Below are 24,594 nucleotides of genomic sequence, written 5' to 3' on the forward strand. Positions count from 1 at the left end.
GCTGGAGCAAGGAGATTCTGATGCCGGTCTTGCTTGGGGGACCCATGGGTCGCTACATTATTGAGTTTTTTTTTTGTTTTTTTTTAATCCTTCCAATTGCAACGATCGATAAAGGAAAATTACCATGCCCAACTTTGGCAACCTTCTCTGATTCGAGCAGTCCATAAAGAAACCCAAGATGTGTCGGACTATTTATGATTTCCCATATCGTTTCGAGAAGACTACACGATCTGTTCTGTATTCATTTTGGAATCGACCGATGTTCTAACTATTGGTGTTTTTATGTTTGTTTCAGACTCCCATGCCCATCACAACAATGAAAATATCTGTTAAAAGGGTAAGTCTTATATCCCATGAAACTATGTACCCTCCATTTCAAAAGCTGCAGGTTCTCCATCCCTCTATGTACTCTTTTACAACTACTGCAGATTTCTTTGTTTCTCCTGCTCATTCCTAATGACACAATTCCTATTTTTTTCCCTTCCTCATTACCCTGGGCGCGCGAAGCGAAAAGCGTGGTTAAGCATTTGGTCCACTCTGTCTGTCTGTCTGCTGTCTACAGACATAAGTTTATGATCGAGGAACAACTTGAATTCAATTGAATGTTATACTTTGAATGTGAATCATAAAATTAATTGGCACATGAACCTGAAGTTTATCAGTACTTTGGCTCTGAATTTGGCAAATTTACAGCATTTCTCCCGATCACACATGTGCAGAGGAGTGAGATTAATTAATTTAGTCTGTCCACCTGTCTGGCAGTCAAACAAAATTGAAAATCATTCCAAACAGGAAACTTACTGTTTTTTAGGTCATAATGGACTCAAACAGGCACGAATAACTAATATAACGTGTTAAATAAGGTGGTGTAAAAGACGCTGCATCAACAGCAGTAAACTTCCGAAAAGAGTATTTTTATACAACTTTGAAATCTTTATTTTATTTCAATTTAATAATAGACTTGAACACTGTAGAACACGAACCGCCTTTTTGGCACTTTCAAAAACCTTCTGTTTATCAGTACTTGGACAAAATATTACGGCATTTTACGTCATCTCGACCAATCAAATTTGCTGCTCTTAGACCCTGCCCATGTCCTTTTTCTCAAAACTGCATGAAGTAAGGTGTTATACGAACTTTCTAGTTCTCTTAATGTGAGCATTTTATTTCTATTTTTTGCAGCACTGACAGTTTAAGGATGTTTGCAAAACTTCCTGTTACCATCTTGTTATTAGCCTTTTTTCTTTTCCAACTTGTTTGTTCATCTTTTATTCTTCGATCTTACGAACACCGAGATACTTGCAGATTGAGCTTTGCACATCATGATAATTTCAACAGTTGAATGGGGAAAAGGGTACACTAGGAATGAGAGAAGTGTATTGTGCGAACATCTGGTGATACGGAGCCTGTTTGGGTCATAACTTGAACTCGACTACCTTGATATGCTGCCCCCCCTGCCCTCCTCCTGTAGGGCCAACTGTTTGTGGGTTCAACGCGGGGTGTGGCTCGCGTGGCAGTGAGCGAGTGCGCACGTTATGGAAATGAGTGTGCAGAGTGCTGCTTGGCTCGAGACCCTTACTGTGCCTGGGACGGTGTGGCTTGTTCAACATACCAGGCCTTTTCTCGAAGGTGAGACATATTCAAATGAAAGACCAAATACTGCATTGGAGTCATCAAAAGGAACCTATTATATCAGAAGGAGATACTATGGCGAGTAGGTTAAGTGAGGGAGGCTGGGGGACGAGGGAGGAAAGGAAGAGACGAGGATGTCACAAGAGTCGTGCTCCAGATAACAGATCAAAGCTCGTGCAGCTTTGAAGGCAGTTCAGTCTCAAAAAATAAAATTAACGATTAACTTTGTGTTTCAGACAGCTGATAAGTGTCTGAAAATATATAACTTTTCTTACAGGAGATTCAGACGACAAAATGTTCGCAATGGAGATCCGTTCATGCAATGTCTAGATCAGAACCATCAAGGTAAGCTGGTTTAAGGATCATCTGAATCCTATAATCATATTGGGAATTTGTAATTTGTATTTTTCCATCTTATACAGAAACTTGTACATCTATTTTCAGACAGGACAAATACATGAGGAGATGTCAGTTTAATTTCACATGATTTGCAAGGACTTTGGTAGACGTTGAACAAATTAATGCAGCATTTGGGATTTGAATCAAGGATCCTTGCGTCACGAGTGAAGTGCTCAGATGGGAATACCAAACAGGTCAACTCAAATGCTGTATGTTCTCATAACATTAGTTGACAGCACACGAGCACATGCAAGAGCAGCTTGCGCTGTAATTGTTGAGCGCAAATCCATGTGGGATCAAAATCTCCTAACCTTAAAGCAAAGCGTTCTATCCTACGGCGCGCCATCTTCCATTAAGGGTGTGAAACAATTTACCATCTGCTTGGGAGCATTATCTGTCGATCCCAGGATACCTCCTGCTGAGTCGCTCATTGCAGGCCATACCCTGGCAAAGGTTTTGCTTTCATAGCCACTTTAGAGGTACCGAGAAGATATATTGTCAAGAGGGGGGAGGATGTGCGTGCGGGGAGTTGGGAGAGGTTGGAGGAGAAAAAGTGAAAAGATACAGGCAAACATAAAAGATAGATCAATCTGCCTCTGCCAGTGTCATGGTCCACCGCCCTAAACTGCAGTGTGCTCGTGTGGGATTTTAAAAACTTAGATCAACAACCATCCTTGGATGAGAATGTTGCAGGCTTCAGCCACCGGCCATTACGAGTCTCCGGTAATCACGATCCAGGAACCAGGTTTATAGGATCAATTTGGCAAGCGTTAGTGGTCAGTCAGTGACATTTCCATCTGTTGACAGAATGAAAGAGAGAGTTGGACAGATTGTTTATTTATTTTTTTATCTTTGAAGTCTTTGGAATCGCTTTATCTTGCATGGCGCTCCCAAAACATTGGTCATTACAGACGGTCATAAGTGTACATCTAATATGTTTATGATTGACAACATATAGAGAGGTGGACGGTATGTCTCTACAAGTTGAGAACTATACTAACTCGGTGACTACTTCATCGCGGACTGCTCTCTCTCTCTCTCTCTCTCTCTCTCTCTCACTCTCTCTCACTCTCTCTCTCTCTCTCTCTCTCCCTCTCCCTTTCCCTCTCCCTCTCTCTGTCCCTCTCCCTCTCCCTCTCCCTCTCTCTCTCTCTCTCACCCTCTCTCTCACCCTCTCTCTCACCCTCTCTCTCACCCTCTCTCTCACCCTCTCTCTGCCTGCAAGGAACGGCTTGTAGTGCGAAATACATTGCGCTCGGAGTAGGGTTCATTACAAGTTGTTCCTGAGAGATTGATGCCTTTGACCCCCAGGAGATCTGGCCAGCAGGCTTCCAGAACACCTGGTATTTGGGGTTGAAAGGAACAGCACGCTCCTGGAATGTGAACCACGTTCGCTCCAGGCTTCGGTCACTTGGCACGTCCAGCACTTTCACAATGGCAGGCGTGGGCAGGTGGGCTAATAACAAGTTTGATTTGTTTTTCTGACCATATACGTACGGTTCACAAGCTTGCTTTGTTAGGAGCCTTCCTGGTGTGTAATGGTTTTGTTGTTTTTTTCCTAAACTTTTTATGGGATGTCGGAAGTGCTGCTTATCGTGTCAATCCTAAATTTCCCTGAGAAGTTAGTGACGAGTCCCATTAAGCTGTTGCCTTTGACGTATAACCATCAACTCACTGGAGCCACTAGGATATCATCATCATATTCTGACAAGGACATCTTTATTCGCTCATTTATTCATTCCTAATATACAAACATTGGGAATGAATAAATGAGTACCTGGAGTTGTGCTTGGTGCTTCATGGTACTCAGCTTCTCACCATGTGTTATTGGTTACATATAGTTTTGAAATCATGTAATTCTAGCTGACTATACCAACTCAGGAAATAAATATCAATTTTTTAATGCCAAGGTAAATGGTTGGGCCTTGTCATTATAAGATAGAAAAATACAAAAAAAAAAACATAAACAGCCTATTTCAGTCTATTGGCCTGCCTCGGTTAGTGTTGAGGGGTGTTTGGCGTACTCGCCACACTCGTCAAGTGCCGGTGGGTGAGTGTGCAGCCATGGGACTCTCGAAAGCCGATTGGTTTCCTGGGGAATCGTCAGTCATGATTAGCCACTAAAGGCTTGCCACATGATGGGAGAAACCAACTTACCCTCACCAACATAGGGGTCCGTGACAAACAGGTGAATATTCCATATACAGCGCAAGCTCACATCACTTCCCATGTCACACATTTCGAATGTCATGCTCCATAGCTCAACCTCTCAGAAAAAAAACTGCTCCTTTGGCAACAGCCGGTGCAGCAAAATGCAGCTTAACAATGTTGCCAAGCACAGCAACCAGGCCCAACAAGGTGTATCGCCAATCCAAGAGGCAAACGAGTGGTCAACCTAGAGGTGGGGATCGGTGTTCAACTGGTCATTCCAGCTCCACCCACATGCATGTATCAGGGTGATGTTTAAAAAGAAAACTTCTCAAGATTACGTCATTGTGAGCAGGTTCTATGGGCTCAAACTCGATGCTCCATTCAACGGAAGACCTTAAGCTGGGTGACCTTGAGCTGGCAAGGGTTTTTATACACTCAAAACTCACTCGATTTGCTTTCTCCTCCCGAGCAATAAATATCTCTTTTGTGTACAAATGTCAGGAGGGCACGTAACGATGCCTCAGATGCAGACATGCAGAAAGTATGTTGTTATCGTGACGTTCTCTCCGAAGTATCGTTTCTCACAGAATGTGGAATTCGTACTGAGGGATTTACTCGTGACCAGTGGGAGCATTTATTTGAAGCAATGTGCCCGGAGTTATTCTTTTTGGCTCCTAAACACATGGTTCCTGAACTCGCATCTGCTTGGATAACATGAAGCAGGCCCAGGCAGCATGAGCAGCTTTCGAGAGTTCCTCGGCATTGCTACCACCGGTGCTCCTGGCACACAATGCCTTTCTTTCCCTTCGCAACCTCTCTGCTTTGCTCCATCTCCTTTGCTATTTTCCTTTGCCCAAGAATGGCACGTCTAAGATCTTGTTTGTTTTTTTCCCATCGCAGTTCCCGTCATCCAGTGCTTATTTCAACAAGCTTTCTCCAAAACCCCAGAGCTCCGGATTTAAATTACTTCTCTTTTAGACAGCCGCTTTAACGGCCATCACCTTTACCGTGTTTGTGTTCTTCGAAAGGTACGATGAAAGCAGAACAGACGATCAGATTTTATTTTTATTCTTGCCTTCTCACCCACGTGCAATGCAGGTCAAGACGGACGAGCGTGTCATGGCAACGGAGTTGGGCCTGTTGTTCCGCAGTCTACATCGCCTCGACAGTGGCCTGTACTCTTGCCATGCTGCCGAGCATGGTTTCTCGCAAACAGTCGGTCGCTACCGTCTCGAAGTCATTACCAACGCGCGCTTAGAAGGACTCACGGAGCACACCGGAGACAAAAAAGAGAGAGCTTTTTCTGCAGTGGCCTCGTCTCGGCAGCCCTGCACTGCCTCGCCGGTAGGCCGGGCCCCCGTATCACAGCCATGGTTTAAAGGGGTCATGCACCTTCTGGGAACGTCTCAGCACCTCCAGGATTTCTGTCAGAATGTTGGCTGTAAAGCTGCGTGGGTCCGTAAAGGCAGGTCCGGACGCAAGGGCTCGAGTGGAAAGTGGGCGCTCGGACAAGAAAGCAAGAAGAGGAGGAGGCGTCACCGTACCCGGACTCCTAGGGCGGCCAAGCCTAAGCAGGCCAGGAGGCTTAATTAAGCCTTTGTTGGTACTGTTCGGGGCAGAAGCCTCATGACTGGACTTCATGAGGCTGATTTTGAATGGCACATTGTTTATAAGGCCTGACTTGTGTGAACAATTGTCAAGTATTTGCCCTGACCTAAAGTCAACTGCAGCACAAGAATTTTGGACAACGACCAGACTATAGGACAGCCTTGCAAGAAAAAGTGTTTCTATATAGGTTTTTGTTTCGAGGTTTTATTGAACTGAAACATGTAGTGCTTACCGGTGGCTTTAACGATCAGATAAAACCTAGTTGTACACTTAATCGACAATATTTCCAAATGTATGTATGTGATATGTGTGCAGAGAAAGAATAATTACATAATGGCTAAGTAGGTGATAAACAGGTGGCGTACAATGGTTGCAACACAAGGGGTCTGTGTGATTCTGCTCTGGAGTGAGTGACTACGAGGCGTGTTCAAAAAGTTGTACGGATGAGACACTCGCACTAAATCGTCCGAGACGCGCTGAACGTTATGGGGATTTTTCAAATATGTTAATACAACCAAAGGAGAGGATCAGACATAAAACAAAATTACACAAGGAAAAGCACGAGGAACTGTGGCATAGGAGGGGGCCGTTTGTCCGATCATGTCTCCGCTGCACCAACCCCGGTATCGTCACCCATCCACACAAAGCTCTCTACAAGACCTGCCGATACCCCAATACCCCTACATCTCCAATGCATCCAGGTACCTATCCAATTCCAATTTAAATCTATGCACTCCGTCCACTGCCACTACCTTTCTGGACAGACCATTCCATGACATTCCGCTCACAATCCAGAAGCTGAAATGGAACCGGGCCAGACATCTAGCAAGTAGAATGGACAACCTGCGGACAACAAAAAATGCAAACTGACAACCCATAAAGGAGGAAGAAGTGGAAGGTAGACCAAAGATTTCGATGGACAGATAAAACCGAAATGTTTACTGCAGTACAATGGCGGCCTCAAATCGAATAGGATGGACTATGTCCTCCTGCAATGGACTAAAAAAGGTCGGTCAAGTAAACTCAATATATGTCTACATGATAGGTAACAGCATATTTTACACTAATTATGCATACTTATATTGAAAGTAAAGAAATAATGAAACCTCAGCTGTGTTTTTGGACTATTGTGAGTTTCTCGTTCGTATAACTTTTTGAGTGCCCCTCGTACTCAAGTCCCCAATTTGAGGAGTCCGCAACTTTGTTCAAACTATCAAGTATAATTGCTATATGTTGGTGGTTTTACCATAAGTTTTACTTTCGACACCCATTTGGTTGTTTTTATCGTCCCATGAGTTCCACGTTCGACCCAAACACAAAATTGTATTATGCATTGCCGTGCGGCGTCGTCCCTGTATATTTGCGTACTCTGTAATTCCGGATCTAACAACCGTTCTCGCATCATTTATTATTTGTTTTTATATTTTAATAAATCTGGAGGCATTTTGTATACACTAGGCTAAGTGATTGTAAAGTTTTTTTGTTTTTTAAAAATGCTTGTTTCCTAACTCCTGTGAGTTCAGCATTCGCTACTTTTCCAGGGCATTTGAGTTTGCTTTGGAACTGTGCAGAGTGAAGGCCAGGAGAGCTATCCATTAATCATGCATGTTCCTGGCTGCTTTAGGCCATGATGTATGATCATAAGTGCACAATGTGTGGGCTGCTAAGGAATTCAAGATACGCTCGGCACTATTGTTTAAAACCAATGTGTATTTTGGACGGACTTTTTGCGGCAGACATTGGCCGGTGTAAGAATGAACATTGTACCATTACATCCTGTACATCAGGCCATGATAAAATGCAATTACACATCAGTGTGTCCTCTCTGAGGTTCCATGATGCAACACTTAAAACGCTTGCAGTTACTGCCAACTTCAGCCAATCTCCAATCTGGTTACGTACCCCTACTACCCCTGTCTCAAGTCTGCAACATGGTGTCAAGACATGTCCATCTGAGACACGGTTCGAGATGCCAGCCTCAGCAATGCCACGCTTGTCTGTGATCTGTCTCACTGAGTACTTTCAGAGACAGAATCCAAATGATCTTGAGACGAAGACCTTCAATTTGTGGCTCGAAAAGGTATTTGGCGGTTGGTCGGTGGCATGCCAAATTTCCATCTCTTGGGATTTGTCTCCACTCTCGGTTACTTTGTCTACCACATTGTCTCTAGCTCCACGATAAAATAATTATTTAATTCGAAGCTGGAACGTTGTGCTCACACATATGCCTGAGTAGCAGAAATAAAGATGAAAACCAAGATGATGTCCTGAGGATATTCTGCTCTGATCACATTTCCTATTTACTGTGATCGAGTTCTACATTGTAGACAACTAAGCCTGAGCTGCTGAGGCTGTTTTTTAACAGTAATAAAAGTTGTACGTGCTATTGGTGGATCAATAAAGATGCCTAGGACAGAGTCCGTTTGAAAATGCAACCTGTATAAAGATATAATGGCCTGGAAGGATAGCTTAGATGTACGCGCACACACACGTATGAGATGTCTAGCCACAGATCAAGTCTCGATCCAACTATAAACTGTCATCCTGGTGTTTCACATGCATGGTGACTGGTGAGACTATGCACATCGGGAGGGTGTTAAGCTGGAGGATCAATGCTCCTTCGTAAACGTTAAAAACGTCACGGTGTCTTTCGTGAAGGGTTAGGTGAGTTATCGCCTTTTGTGAAGAGTTAAGAATCTTTAAAGAATCAGGTACATTGATGATGATGAGGTAGTTACAAACTAGTACAATATGATGATGGGGACCCTTGAATGGAGTAAAATCAAGATGGTGAGGAGGGGTCTGAAAGCAATTAAAACTAGAACCGCATTCGTCCTTGTCACACACCCAACCTGTACACCAAGTTTCGACAGAATCCATCCATAACTTTTTGACATATCCTCACAGAAAGACAGACAGACGAACATGGGTGAAAACATCCCTTAGATAGGTTACCTGCACAATCAGCCAGGGGGGGGGGGGGGGGTGGAAAGGATGGTTTAGAGAGGAACGTTAAACAGTCTGACCTCAACACTGTGAATTTGCTCAAAGAATCTCAGGAGGCACAGATTTGATTGCGACAATCCACGACATCAACATTTATGACGTCACTTTCCTGCCCTCATTCGTACAGGTGTGACGTCGTCATAGGCCCCTCAAAGATTTGAATTATCATGCGTACAGAAGCTTGAATTATCATGAATATCATCATAAGCTGTGATTCAGATTTAACTCAAATGGGAAAAACAATAAATATGCCAAAAAGATACATGGAGTATCCCTACCAAAGAGGTGAGCTTTGAGCATCACGTGATCATCTCATCAGACCTTCGGTCATTCCAGAAGGTGATGCATTTAATCAAGTCCATCACGGGAACCTTTGTTTGAAGAACGATCACCGACTCGATCTTGTCTCCATTGCTTTGTTGGTTGCTGATCTTCCTGACCAAAGATGTTCATTATCTTCCTGATCAAGGACGTTCTGATTTTTCTGATCAAGGATGTTCTGATCTTACTGATCAATGATTTTCCTGATCAAGGATGTTCCTGATCTTCCTGATCAAGGATGTTCCTGATCATCCTGATCTTCCTGATCAAGGATGTTCCTGATCATCCTGATCAAGGATGTTCCTGATCTTCCTGATCAATGATGCTCCTGATCTTCCTGATCAATGATGTTCCTGATCTTGCTGATCAACTATGTTACTGATCTTCCTGATCAATGATGTTCCTGATCTTCCTGATCAAGGATGTTCCTGATCTTCCTGATCAATTATGTTACTGATCTTCCTGATCAAGGATTTTCCTGATCTTCCTGATCAACTATGTTACTGATGTTCCTGATCTTCCTGATCAATTATGTTACTGATCTTCCTGATGAAGGATGTTCCTGATCTTCCTGATCAATTATGTTACTGATATTCCTGATCAATCTTCCTGATCAATCTTCCTGATCTTCCTGACCAACTGCTCCTGGACTCTGTGTCCTTCTCTCCTGACAAGGTGGAGGAGTTTTTGTCAAACCTCGACTCTGATTCTGCAACTGGACCAGACGGCATCAGCCCACGGGTCTTAAAATCCTGCTCTGCCGCTCTATCTCACCCTCTCTCTGTTCTTTTCACCCTATCTTTTGCTCAAGGTCATCTGCCAGCATCCTGGAAATCAGCTAACATTACCGCTTTACACAAAAAAGGTGCAAAAACAGATCCTTGCAACTACAGACCAATCAGCCTGCTCCCAATTATCAGCAAAGTCATGGAATCCATCATTGCTTCGGATATGAAATCTTTCCTCTTCTCCAATGGCTTGATCTCTGATCATCAATTTGGTTTCAGACCAGGTCACTCTACTCTGGACATGCTGCTTCTGCTGTCTCAACAATGGATGGAGGTCCTCAATGCCAAACAGGAAATCAGAGCTGTCTCCCTTGACATATCAAGGGCCTTTGATACGGTCTGGCACCCAGCTCTGCTCACCAAACTCTCCTCCTATGGTATCCATGGAAATCTCCATGCATGGCTTGCGGACTTCCTCTCTGGTCGTAGTCAACGTGTGGCCCTGAATGGATTTCTCTCATCTCCCCTTCCTGTTCAGGCTGGAGTTCCCCAAGGAAGTGTGCTGGGCCCTGTGCTTTTTCTGGTCTTTATCAATGATCTCTCTGACTCTCTGGAAAATCCTCTCTATCTCTTTGCTGATGACTCCACTCTCTGCCGCTCCATTCCTCTTCCCTCAGATCGGCAGTCTGCAGCCTCCTCACTCTCTGAAGACCTGGATAAAATCACAGACTGGTCAAACAAGTGGAACATGTCTTTCAATCCTGCCAAATCTCACTCTCTTACTATGTCTCTCCGAAAAGATCGACTGGACAACCCTCCCATCTACTTTCTCAACAATCCTCTCCAAGAAGTTCTGTCACTCAAGCTTTTGGGTCTCACTATCTGCCATGATCTTTCTTGGGAAAACCACATTTCCAAGCTGGCCTCCAAAGCCAGTCGCCGACTGGGCATCCTCCGTCGTGCGAAGTCCTTCCTCGGCACACCTGAGCTCCTCACCACTTACAAGGCTTTCATCCGCAGCTCAATGGAATACTGTTCTCCCCTATGGGCTGGTGCTCCTGCCTCACACCTGGCTCGGCTTCACGCTGTTGAATCCAAAGCTTTCAAAATCATTGGAATCTCCTGCGATGAAGCTATCTCTGAGGGCCTTTCACTCACTCACCGCAGGCAGGTAGGTGGTCTTTCTGTCTTCTACCGACTCCTCTCCGGCCTTGCTCCCCCAGCTCTCTCTGTGCTCTGTCCCCCAAATATTCCTACAGGTCGCACAAGATCTGCCAGCAACCCTCTGATGGTTAAACTGCCGAAATCTCGGCTCTCTGCTCACCTTCACTCTTTCATTCCTCTTTTCTCCCGCCTGTGGAACAAACTCCCACACTCCCTTCAATCCCTCTCCTCCCTCCAGGTCTTTAAAACAGCTGTTCACCACCATCTCTTATCTTCCCCCATCCATAACCTTGATCTTTTCTACCCCCACTAATTCACCCCAGATCCACCTTGTTTGAAATTCCAACTTATTTCCTGGAAATCCTGGCAGTGTCCATATGTTTATACCTCTCCCACCCCCACCCCCTTCACATGCCTCCCCCCCTTCACATGCCTCCCCCCCTTCACATGCCTCCCCCCCAAAGCCCTCTCCCTCCCACAGATCTCTCGATGTCTCCATGTCTCTCGGTCCCTGCTCTCAAATGTTGTGTTTGTGTCCTTCCCCCTCTCTCCCCATCTTGTCTACCGCTCCCGATGTTATTTGTTTTATGTGTCTGTTTGTCTTTCTGTGTGATTAATGTTCGCTCTTTCACGAGCCTCGATCTTGTATACAAAAAAAAAAAGAAAAAAAAAGATGTTCCTGATCTTCCTGATCAAATTATGTTACTGATCTTCCTGATCAAGGATTTTTCTGATCTTCTTGATCAATTATGTTACTGATCTTCCTGATCAATGATGTTCCTGACCTTCCTGATCAATTATGTTACTGATCTTCCTGATCAATGATGTTCCTGACCTTCCTGATCAACTATGTTACTGATGTTCCTGATCTTCCTGATCAATTATGTTACTGATCTTCCTGATGAAGGATGTTCCTGATCTTCCTGATCAATTATGTTACTGATCTTCCTGATGAAGGATGTTCCTGATCTTCCTGATCAAATTATGTTACTGATCTTCCTGATCAAGGATTTTTCTGATCTTCTTGATCAATTATGTTACTGATGTTCCTGACCTTCCTGATCAATTATGTTACTGATCTTCCTGATCAAGGATTTTCCTGATCTTCCTGATCAATTATGTTACTGATCTTCCTGATCAAGGATTTTCCTGATCTTCCTGATCAATTATGTTGCTGATCTTCCTGATCAAGGATTTTCCTGATCAATTATGTTACTGATCTTCCTGATCAAGGATTTTTCTGATCTTCCTGATCAATTATGTTACTGATCTTCCTGATCAAGGATTTTCCTGATCTTCCTGATCAATTATGTTACTGATCTTCCTGATCAAGGATTTTCCTGATCTTCCTGATCAATTATGTTACTGATCTTCCTGATCAAGGATTTTCCTGATCTTCCTGATCAATTATGTTACTGATCTTCCTGATCAAGGATTTTCCTGATCTTCCTGATCAATTATGTTACTGATCTTCCTGATCAAGGATTTTCCTGATCAATTATGTTACTGATCTTCCTGATCAAGGATTTTCCTGATCTTCCTGATCAATTATGTTACTGATCTTCCTGATCAATGATGTTCCTGATCTTCCTGATAAAGGATTTTCCTGATCAAGGCGAAAACTTTCTTGGAAACCATTGATCCTGGAAAGGTGTTCGTTCGTCCAAATCTCTAAAACACCATTTGTCGATGTACTCCTCGCATCGAGGAACAACAACATGCACTCTATGCATTTTGTAACTCATCATCGAAGGGTGCTAACATCAACTTGTGCATGTGCGGTTAAATGAAATGGGACGACAACACCATTTGCACGCTCCATTGCAGGGACATTTTTACGACGGTTGTGTAATTAGTAGAATCAAACGTTTATTTGCAAAGTTTTTCATTCTGAACATTTTGTTAATGACCCTGTGCAAGCAGAACGTTTAGACAAGCGAATAAAAATGGATTTACGATGTGTATCGAGATTGATACATCTGTTTCTCGTCTCATTCCCAAGAAACTGAGCGAACTGCCTCTGCCTCTGACCCCGTGGCCGCTGCACATCCAGGACCATCTGCTGATGTAGGAAACGTGCGATGCCCTTCATTTTGATTCAACCGCACGAATTGAACGACTATACTCCGGCTAACCATGGGCAACGCCTTTTAAGCATTCGCATTTCCTTAACGATTAATGAACCGGTCCGGAGTCCGGTCAAGACCACACAGATGGCACAGCCACGTTGGCATCGGTTGGCATCATTGCGATTGGTCGTGGATAGTGTGTGATGGGTGTTATACTGGTGTTGTGCACCCCACAATTTTTTTTTAAGATAAAAATAAATAAATTAAAAATATCTTTACCCATTCTTTTTCAACATTCTGGTAATATCCCTGAGCCTGCCACACCTCGCTCATTGCCAACCATCCCCACTTGTTACCTTGACAGATTCATTATACCCACAATTTTAGAAAAATGATGGGGAGTTACTGTGATCGGCTGCGTCTGTCTGTCTGTCACGATATCTCCTCCTAAACAGCTGAACAGAATTTCACCGAACTTGGCACATATGAATATTGTTGCGAATATGGAATTTGGCCTCCATATCCGCTTGTAAATATTCCCCTATTTTCTCCAATACTCCCCAACTTTCCCCAATCCCCCATTCCCTAGTCCCATTGCATGTAAATAACAATCAGTAGAGCCGACCTTCCCCTTATTCCCCCATTAAATGTCGTGCCCAGGTCCACCGCACCACACGTAGACAACTTTCGGACATCTTCCTAGTTATTCTTATTCTATGTCAGTTAAGGCCTCGTTTCCACTAATTATGACTCTTCGTTGCACCAGAATGTGATTATATGGCATCAGTAGTGAGTTTAGGACCTTTCCCATACCTCCTTCCATCTTCTTCCCCAACAATTACAACAACAACAGAGGAGATGGCGGCGGAGCGGGGGAGGATGCGTCCTCACACCGGCTCGATTAGCGCCATAGACCATGCGCTCCACGGGGTTACCACGAAGGGGCTCCTTGTCAGCTCCTCGTCAAGGGCGGAGCCTGGTAAACCCCCCGCACGCACCCAATGAGAAGCAACGTGCCGATTCCACGAGGCGGAGCTAACGAGCCGAGGGCGTGTCACTCCCCGCCGGATATACGCGGCCCCGCGCCGGATGTGACGTGAGATGCGCACCCAGCTTGGAGAAGGAAAGCCACCTGCGAGCGCTGAGTCAGATGCGCCCCCAGCTTGAGCAGACAAGACGCCATCCGAGCGCTGCGACCTCCCCGCATCTCTGGACCGGACCGAGTCGATTCTGACCTTTGAGCCCAGGTGCACCTGGAGCCATCGCTACCCGCCTGTCCTTTGCATCAATCCCCGTGTGAGTCAGCCGTTGTCCTGTTTACCTGTCGTCTGTTGGGAATAATATAAGATTGTGTCTAAGTGCTTGTCTTTCTATGCTGTCCCTCTTGTAGTTGTAATCTAACCTTCCGCCTTAATATAACCTCCTCCGGAGGTCTTGAGAACTGAACCCCTGGTGTCGTATTGTGTTATTGTAATCCAGCCGGGTGTCTTCTTTTTCTTATTGAGCCAGCATCGCGCGACTTCGTCAACGTCGAGTATAGTCGGGTAATTTGTGCGGACACGACGGCCATTCCGCTCGGCCCACTTTAACATCAAAGTCGTGTCTGTAACAATTGGTGTCGAGGAGTGGAATTCGAACCCGGGACTAAATTTATTAGGCCCAAATTGGTAACAAGTAGAATCGATTCGGAGCGCGTTTCCCGCGCGAAATTATAACGGCGAAATTTGTATTTGTTTTACGAAACTCGAATTTTGCAAGTCGCGCTATGGCGGATCAACACGGCTGGGGTCCGGTAGGGGAGAGTGAGGCAGGGTCGGTCCAGGACCAAATTGAGGGACATGAGGGACATGAGGAGAGCGAAACAGCTAGGGCGGCAGGTTCGCAAAATAGCGCCGTCACGCACGAAGTAGCGGGCGCGCAAAAAGGCGCCTCGCTGGTCACCGTGCCCGCGACCGAAGTAGCGCCGCTGGGAAGATTGGAACTTTTTTTTATACAAATGACGGCCCTTATGGAAAAGAATAGTGAGCGATTGGAGGGCCAAATGGGGTCCAATAGCGAGAAATTGAGGGAGGACATGGGGGCGCAGATCGGGGGGTTAGGGAGTAGAATAGAGGGATTAGACAAGAAATTAGAGGGGTTAGACAATGGGATAGAAGGGGTGAAACATGGGTTAATGGGGGTAGAAAACAGAATGGCCGCTCAAGAGAATCAAATGGAAGGGATGCAAAAGGGGTTAGAGGGGGTAGAAAATAGAATGGCTGCCCAGGAGAATCAAATAGAGGGAGTGAAGAATGGGTTAGAGGGGTTAGAAAACACCATGGAAGGCAAATTGAGGGACATGAGGGACCAAGCGGAAAGGGAAGTTAACCAAATGGGGCAGCAGATAGAGGGGGTCAGAATGGGGGTAGAAACCAAACTGGATGCTCACAGGGAGGAAATGGAGCAGATGAGGGTGGCATCTGGGCAGGAGATGCAAGTGATGGGAGAGGAGATCAGAAGAGGAGTGAGTGAGGAGGTCGGAGGGGTGCGCGAGGAGGTGAGGCACTGTAAGGAGCACATGGAGAAGGAGGTGAGAAAGGGGACTGTAAAGTTACAAGGGGGCATAGAGGACCTGACGCAGGAGGTGGAGCAGCTGACGGAGGGACAAAAGGGACTAACGGAGCAGGTTCAAAGGAACACTGCGGTATTAGGAGGGTTGAAAGCGACACAAAACGACATAAAAAACGACTTAATAGCGACAAAGAGGGAATGTCAGATGGTACGTGAGGGACTGACAACGAGGTTGGACGAGGTGATAGAGGTAATGGAGACGACGGACCGGCAGGTGAGGACGCACATGGAAACGGTCAAGGTAGCCTTAGAGGATGAGCTTGAGGAGACGTACCGGGGAATAAAAGAGGTGAAGCACAAATTAGAAGAAGTGGAAGAAGGGATGAGCGAAATTAAGAAGCGACGGAGAGGGGATAAGAAAGAGATAAAAGAGGAGATAAAAGAATTGGTCCAAAGTCTGTGTTTGGATCGTGATGATGTGCTCATTAACCGGATGAGGGATTCGCAGGTGATGGAGGAGAAGCGAAGAGGAAGAGGACCCGGTGTAAGTGGTGACCAATATGGTCGTGCGTATGATGCGCCAGGGGATTTAATAAGCTTGGGGGTCGAGATAGACCCGGGTGTTCGTGAGAGGCCGTTGGTGAAGTGTGCGACAGGTCTGGTGTGCGAAAAAGGAGGTGTGCGAGAAAGTCCGACTCTGGGGTGTGTGAGGAAAAAGTGCGTGCCAAGGAGTGAGTGTGCTGGCGAGAGTGAGTCGGTCGTAGCGTGTGTGCGAGGGAGCACATGGAAGCGCGGTGTGGTAAGTGTTACAGAGGGTGTGACGGGAGAGTGTGCGCAGGAGTGTGCGCGAGAAAGGTGTGTGACGGACAGGTGCATGAGGAAAGAGTGCGCTGTCAGAAGTAAGGAAGAGTGTCCACCTGTGGTGAGTGTTACAGAGGGTGTAACGGGAGAGTGTGCGCGAGAAAGGTGTGTGACGGACAGGTGCACGAGGAAAGAGTGCGCTGTCAAGAGTAAGGGTGAGTGCGCTGTCAAGAATGGAGGTGAGAGTAGTGAGAGTGACATGGAGCGTGAGTTAGTTGTGACAGGTGAGCGAGGATGTACACCTGGGATGGAAGGATGCACACCTGGAATGGTAGAGCGTGAGTGGGAATGCACGCTGGAATTGGTGGTGAGGCACGTGGTTGGGTGTGCGAATGAGGGCACACCTGTGATTGTCACAGAGGAGGTGACCGAGGAGGGGGTGCGAAGCGGTGTATTGGTGAGGTGTGCGACCAACGAATGTGTGCCAAAGTGTTCGGTGGTCAGGTGTGTGACCAAGGCTGTGAGTGGAATGAGGGTACCTGGGTGTGTAAGGAAGGGTACGAGGAGCATGGGCACAGCTGGATGTGTGAGCAAGGAACGGGCTGCGGGGTGTAAGCATGCAGGTGAAGCATCGACATTAAACGGGTTAGAGGTTAGGTCGACTTTTAGCCGAATCGGGCCCTCGGTGCGTGCTGGGCCTCGCTTTGAACGGCCGCGTCCTTGCTCCACTAGGCGGAGCGGGCGGCCCGATAGAAAGGGTCGTCATGGCGACCACTTTTTGTTGAGGCATTCCGGCAGGTCGAGATCGGGACATTGGATGGCTCCACGCCGAGGTGATGCGTGGGATCTCGGCCCGGGTAAGCCCCCGTCCCTGCACCGAGTGCCGGACGCATCCAGCCGCTGGCACAAAACAACCAGCATCCATTGCTTGGCTTTACGAAGCCGGGCTTTGGACAGGAATTGGCGCACCGAGAGGCAGTAGTGAGTAGACTGGGTGATGAGGTTAGTGTTTTGGCCCCGAAATTAGAAAAAGGCGAAATTTGATGATTGGCAAAGGATTGGCAGAGTGATGATTGGTAATGGTACAGTGATTGGCAGATGATTGGCAAATTTTTAATTTGTTGAAATTTGATGTGCAAAATTGGTAGTGAGAGGCCCCCGATGTGGTGGGATGGCATCCTTGCCACCCTTCCCATGTGGGGGGGCAAAGGAGCAATAGCTTATGGGGTGTATGGCAGTGAAAACTAGCCCGGGTGGGTTAGGTTATATCAATAGGGCCCTAGAAGATGACAGTAGGTAACGTTAAGATTAGTTAGTGACTGATACCTGTAGTGGGGACGCAGGTAGATTAGTATGGATGATAATGACGTGGGAGCGCAATAGTTTAAAGGGACGACTGGGAAGCGCAAGTTTCAGAAGGGAGTAGTTAGCTGAGATGATGCCGTGTTTGTAAGAATTGAACAGGTGTGATTGCACAGGTGTGCAGCTGGACAGGTGTGTGGAGCAGTGTATGAGTAGTGAGTGTGTGGATCAGCGCGAATGCGCTTGGGGAGAGAAGGGTGCAGGTGGCACCAGGTGTGAGAGCACAGGTGTGCAGGTACAGGTGTGTGGAGAGAGTTGGAGTGAGTGGTACGGAGTGGTGTGCATGGTGCGAAGGTGTGGATGGGGGAAGAGTGGACCCCTTTCACGAGTACCCGGGGCGGGTAGTGTAAGTGTTAGGTAGAGGGTGCAGGTAAATTGTGGTTGGATATTGGCATTTGTGGTGCGGTTGCAGAATGGTGTTGTGGATGGGTGCATTAGTGTTGTGGAAATGGCTGGGCGTGTAGCCTGTTAGTGTGTGTAGTTGGTTGGGCACTCCACCACTGTGAGGATGTCGGCCAGGTGAGGCCGCAGGTGGGCTCTGGGAGCCGGTAGTTGTGAGTGGGTGCCTGAGGATCCCGGGTGTGGATCGGGTAGCCCAGTGCCAGAGAGGGCACCGAGTGGGGAGAGTGCCAGAGAGCCTTCCCCAGGTAGTTAGGTTAGGGTAAGGAGCAGGTAAGCTCGGAGGCAACCGCAGTGGTGGAGGTGTGCAGGTGGGTAGACCCGCTGGGAGAGGTACACGCCACAGCCCAGAAATTGTGCGAGGGCACCGGGAGATGAATCGGGGGAGTGAGACCCCAAATTGAAAAGCACCACAGTTTGGCCAATGGGAATTGGTTTTTAGAACCCATAGTGTAAGAGGGCCAATGGTTTGGCCGGAGAAAGACCCCGGGTAGTGTAAAGTTGTTAAAGTCATTTAGGAAATAGTTAGGATTGATGAACCTGTCGCACCATACGCAGCCACTTACCTGTGGTGATGATGATGACTCCACACCTGTGTTTTCTTTGTTTTGTTGCAGGAAATGAGATTGCTGTGAGGATTTGTGAGACGCATCACGACGTGGATGAGACATTGGGGTGATTCCATCTCTCCCTCCCTAGGAGGGACTGATGATGAATTGGTAATGGCAAATTTTGATGTTGAGTTGAAAATGGCAAATTTTGATGAGAGTTGAAAATGGCAAATTTGATTGGTTAGGAGGGAGAGAAGACGAATTTGGTTTATGGGAGGAACGGGGAAGACAGTAGGGATGTTTGTTGATTTGTAAAGTAGATGTTTATGGGTAGTGTTGTGTTTTGTGGATACAGTAAGGGGTAAGGGAGGGGCCATGTAGGTTACCTGGTGGGGGGGGGGGGGCATACGATAGGAACGTACCTGTCTCACCTGGTTCCCATGTGCCCCCAGTGTGCATCACCTTACATTGCGTGCACTTTTGCGCCCTTACCACCTTACTCACTTGTCTGCTTCTTTTGTCTCCCGCCTCCGAGGATCTGGCTTTGGGGTAGAGAGAGAGGAGAGAGGTGTGCTGGCTGCGCAGTTGTGGGCCTGCACTTTCGCTGTTTGCTGCCGGGATCGATACACCATATGGACCGCAATGTTTGTGGCCACCCACAATGGACCGCAGTTCGTTTGCGGCCAAGCACCACCCGGGGATGGACCTATGGGTCAACGTGGCACCTATGCCATACAGGTGAACCACTTTTAGTTAACACCAAGTGCACCACAAGAAGAGCAAGAGACACCTGCAGGGTTAGGGGTTGTCGAATTTATTTTTATTCCAATGAACAATGGTGACTGCACCGATTGGTGGTGGGGTGGTGCTTTTGATGCTCGGAAAGGGTGCTCTGCACGTTATTAAAGGCCGTCGGCCACAGAGCACTCGTGGGTTGGTGTATCGATGCTGGCAAGCGTGCTCTCTCTATGCATAACATCTGCATGTGTTCCTCCAAAAACAGGTCCTGGATCGTAGTGTAAATAGCAGCGTAGTCGTGTAAATAATGCTCCCTACCGGCTGTATGTGTAGTTTGAGAATTCTTTCCGGATTCGGTTATCCTGTGGGTGTGTTTCTGTGAGGAGAAGGGTGCAACGTCGCAGGGGGACATATTTACTCATTTGTGAATATCTGTAAAACTGTCGCACTCAGGGTAGAGTTAATAGTAGAGGGAACTACATTGCGTGCCACACTAAAGTAGGTAAAAATTTATCGGGTCGGGACGCCCCGAGGGTAGAGAAGGGTGCAATGTTGCGAATATGGAATTTGGCCTCCATATCCGCTTGTAAATATTCCCCTATTTTCTCCAATACTCCCCAACTTTCCCCAATCCCCCATTCCCTAGTCCCATTGCATGTAAATAACAATCAGTAGAGCCGACCTTCCCCTTATTCCCCCATTAAATGTCGTGCCCAGGTCCACCGCATCACACGTAGACAACTTTCGGACATCTTCCTAGTTATTCTTATTCTATGTCAGTTAAGGCCTCGTTTCCACTAATTATGACTCTTCGTTGCACCAGAATGTGATTATATGGCATCAGTAGTGAGTTTAGGACCTTTCCCATACCTCCTTCCATCTTCTTCCCCAACAATTACAACAACAACAGAGGAGATGGCGGCGGAGCGGGGGAGGATGCGTCCTCACACCGGCTCGATTAGCGCCATAGACCATGCGCTCCACGGGGTTACCACGAAGGGGCTCCTTGTCAGCTCCTCGTCAAGGGCGGAGCCTGGTAAACCCCCCGCACGCACCCAATGAGAAGCAACGTGCCGATTCCACGAGGCGGAGCTAACGAGCCGAGGGCGTGTCACTCCCCGCCGGATATACGCGGCCCCGCGCCGGATGTGACGTGAGATGCGCACCCAGCTTGGAGAAGGAAAGCCACCTGCGAGCGCTGAGTCAGATGCGCCCCCAGCTTGAGCAGACAAGACGCCATCCGAGCGCTGCGACCTCCCCGCATCTCTGGACCGGACCGAGTCGATTCTGACCTTTGAGCCCAGGTGCACCTGGAGCCATCGCTACCCGCCTGTCCTTTGCATCAATCCCCGTGTGAGTCAGCCGTTGTCCTGTTTACCTGTCGTCTGTTGGGAATAATATAAGATTGTGTCTAAGTGCTTGTCTTTCTATGCTGTCCCTCTTGTAGTTGTAATCTAACCTTCCGCCTTAATATAACCTCCTCCGGAGGTCTTGAGAACTGAACCCCTGGTGTCGTATTGTGTTGTTGTAATCCAGCCGGGTGTCTTCTTTTTCTTATTGAGCCAGCATCGCGCGACTTCGTCAACGTCGAGTATAGTCGGGTAATTTGTGCGGACACGACGGCCATTCCGCTCGGCCCACTTTAACATCAAAGTCGTGTCTGTAACAATATGATCACCACGTGGAAAGAATGTGCGAGAGCGACATCATTTTTGGCCCCGCCTCGCTGGGGCCTTAGGGTGGGGTCAAAAGGTCAAAACCCAAAAATACAATTGTGGGCACATTTTAACACATTTTAATGAAGCTTCATTTATCCAATTAATATTGGGGGATGCATTAAATTTGTAAAGATTTTTTGTATTTCACCCCTGGCCATTTATATCCACTCCACTTGTCACTGAACCAAATCTTCCATCAAGTTTTGTCATAATTCGTCCATAACTTTTTGAGATATCTTGCTCACAAACAGACACACAGGCAGACCGACATGGGTGAAAACATGACCTTGGTGGCAAAGGTAACAACCAAGAAAACAAATAAATAAACAAGAAGACGTCATGCGGAGCACGATACTTGCAAAATGGCCCAGGCAAGCCTCTTTTTCTTATTTTGCCATCTTAGCAATGGCTTTCTTACTGCCACTCGACCTGTCAAACCTGCAGCTCGAAGTCTTCTCTTCACAGTTGAAACTGAGACATGCTTACTTCGACCAGTGTTAAGCTGTGCTTGAAGCTGTTGCCCTGTGAGCCGCCTATCACGCAAGCTGTTGACTCAGAAACTTGTCTTCGGATTCTGTGGCTTCAGGTCTGCCAGACCTCTTCCTGTCAGAGTTTCCTCCAATTTCCAAGTGCCTTTTGATGGTGCAGGAAACTGTACTCACTAACACCTTGGCTTTCTTTGCAATTTCTTTAAAGGAAAGACCCACACTTTTTTCTTTTTTTTTGTATACTGAATCGAGGCTCGTGAAAGAGCTAACATTTATTTCACAAACAATCAACCAGACAAACAAAATATACAAAAAGAGGGAGCGGAAGACAAGATGGGGAGAGAAGGGGCACACCACAACACACAACCACAACATTTGAGAGCAGGGAGAAGTGTGGGAGGGAGAGGGCTTGGGGGGAGGAGGCGTGGGAAGGGGGGTGCGGGGGGGGAGAGGTATAAAACACAAGGGGACCGAAATTAGCGGGGGTAGAAAAGATCAAGGTTTTGGATGGGGGAGGATAAGAGATGGTGGTGAACAGCTGTTTTAAAGACCTGGAGGGTGGAGTGGGATTGAAGAGAGTGAGGGAGAAAAGAGGAATGAAGGAGTGAAGGTGAGCAGAAAGTCTTGATTTTGGCAGTTTAACCATAAGAGGGTTGCAGGCAGATCTTGTGCGACCTGTAGGAATATTTGGGGGACAGAGCCCAGAGAGAGCTGGGGGGGCAAGGCCAGAGAGGAGTCGGTAGAAGACGGAAAGACCACCAACCTGCCTGCGGTGAGTGAGTGAAAGGCCCTTGGAGTTAGCTTCATCGCGGGAGATTCCAATGATTCTGAACGCTTTGGTTTCAACAGCGTGAAGACGAGCTAGGTGTGAGGCAGGAGCACCAGACCAGAGGGGAGAGCAGTATTACATAGAGCTGCGGATGAAAGCCTTGTATGTGGTGAGGAGCTCAGGTGTGCCAAGGAAGGACTTCGCATGACAGAGGATGCCCAGTCAGCGACTGGCTTTGGAGGCCAGATTTGAAATGTGGTTTTCCCAGGAAAGATCATGGCAAATAGTGAGACCCAAAAGCTTGAGTGACAGAACTTCTTGGAGAGGATTATTCAGAAAGTGGATGGGAGGGTTGTCCAGTCGGTCTTTTCGGAGAGACATCGTAAGAGTGTGAGATTTATCAGGAGTGAAAGACATGTTCCATTTGTTTGCCCAGTCTGTGATTTTGTCCAGGTCTGCAGAGAGTGAGGAGGCTGCAGACTGCCGATCTGAGGGATGAGGAATGGAGCGACAGAGAGTAGAGTCGTCAGCAAAGAGATAGAGAGGATTTTCAAGAGAGTCAGAGAGATCATTGATGAAGACCAGAAAAAGCACAGGGCCCAGAACACCACCTTGGGGAACTTTTAAGGGTTATAATGGTCTGTCTGTCTTCCTTTGTTAATTGCCTTTTCTCACCATTATGACAGCAATATACTACTTCCTGCAGTGCAATATTGTTCAAATAATGCTTCAGAGGGTGTAATAACAGTCTGTTCCAATACTGCTTTTATACAGACAGGGGGTTTGTAATCAAGTAATCAGCAGAGGTTGGGACACCTGTAGGAATTGTTTGCATCAACTTTCAAGGCTTAATTTACTTACATTGCTGCACAACAGCTGTAAGTTGTTAACCCATTACTTGTTTCCTGAAGAAGGCCTTTTCTTTATAATATAACTGTGCAATTTACATTGTTTTCCCGTTTTTGCTAACCTAAACCTTTTTTTTTTGTTTAACTCGAGCAGTTTAGTGCTGTACCATTTCAGGTTATTCACTGGACTTGAATTGCTTAAATTTCAATAAAAACTGGAAAAATTGAGGTGTTCTAAAACTTTTGACGAAAAAAAATGCAGGCAATAAAGAAATGAATGGTGCGGTAAAAACTATAATTCCTAAATGAGGGACCCTCCATCAGACACAAATACAGGTACAGGGAGAAAGAAATCAAATAAAGTGTGGTGTGGTGCGTTGGCCGGTACTCCCTGGCGTCCTCAAACGGCCCTCGAACCCTGATGGTCGTCGAATGGGTCCCAGGCCCTGGGCGGGAAAACGCACGATGGCGCGAAGTCACTCCGCAGCCAGCCGGTCAGCGCGAGGCAGCCGAAATCCCTCATCCTTCGATGACCCAGGGAGAGAGAGAACAATGGCGTGACTGCTTGCACCAAAGGCCCAGGGAGAGAGAGAACGAACAAATGTGGCCGCTCGCTAGGAAGCCAGCAAGAGAAAGTGCAAATGCGACCGCTCGTCACGAACGCCGGAACAGAGAGAGGGAAAATTGCGACCGCTCGTCACGAACGCCGGAACAGAGAGAGGGAAAATTGGAACCGCTCATGATGAAGCACAGAGAGGGAGAATATGGTGGTCGCTTCGCTTTTTCTTCCTCTGTTCTCGAAGGTCCCCTCTGACGTCACGCTCACTCCAGTCACCGAGCGCCGTCGAATCGTCCCAACCAATCATCATTCGGGATGTGGCCTCATGGCCATTCTTGATGCGCATCGATAATGTTAGGCTGGGTGGGGTCATAGTCTGAGTACTGTCGGCGATTATGGTGGTGGTGGCAATGTGCCATTTGCATGACTGGCTGAGTGAATGTTATAAGAACAAAGGGAAAAATCACAAGGGCAATTACACACTGGGAATTTATCCTTATGCCCGACCTAATTAGCATAGCTACAGTCACGTGAAAAATTAAGTAAACCCCATGTAAAGTTTTGTCTTTTTCAACATATTTCAACATACAGCTATTTGATCTTCATTTCAATAATATTGATAGATAAAGGTGATATAATATAACAAATATCATGAAACATTTACATTTTGTAGTCCATTGTATAATTTAAATAAACATAAATGCAAATTTCGCATGTGGAAAAAGGAAGTACA

The 24,594-nt window shown here is 46.7% G+C and overlaps 1 protein-coding gene across 1 annotated transcript in view; it reads left to right on the forward strand.

The window, feature by feature from the left end:
- The window catches only part of LOC137425561 (semaphorin-3G), a 73,076-nt gene extending 65,028 nt beyond the window's left edge, over window positions 1-8,048 (forward strand). The window contains exons 14-18 of the mRNA XM_068114114.2: window positions 296-337; window positions 1,472-1,629; window positions 1,910-1,977; window positions 3,343-3,482; window positions 5,281-8,048. Of these exons, the coding sequence (XP_067970215.1) occupies window positions 296-337; window positions 1,472-1,629; window positions 1,910-1,977; window positions 3,343-3,482; window positions 5,281-5,775 (903 nt within the window). The 3' untranslated portion in view covers window positions 5,776-8,048. The remainder of the gene's footprint in view (window positions 1-295; window positions 338-1,471; window positions 1,630-1,909; window positions 1,978-3,342; window positions 3,483-5,280) is intronic.
- The last annotated feature ends 16,546 nt before the right edge of the window (window positions 8,049-24,594 follow it).

Source organism: Myxine glutinosa, chromosome 4, assembly GCF_964187855.1.
Source record: "Myxine glutinosa chromosome 4, kmMyxGlut1.1, whole genome shotgun sequence".
Lineage (NCBI taxonomy): Eukaryota > Metazoa > Chordata > Myxini > Myxiniformes > Myxinidae > Myxine > Myxine glutinosa.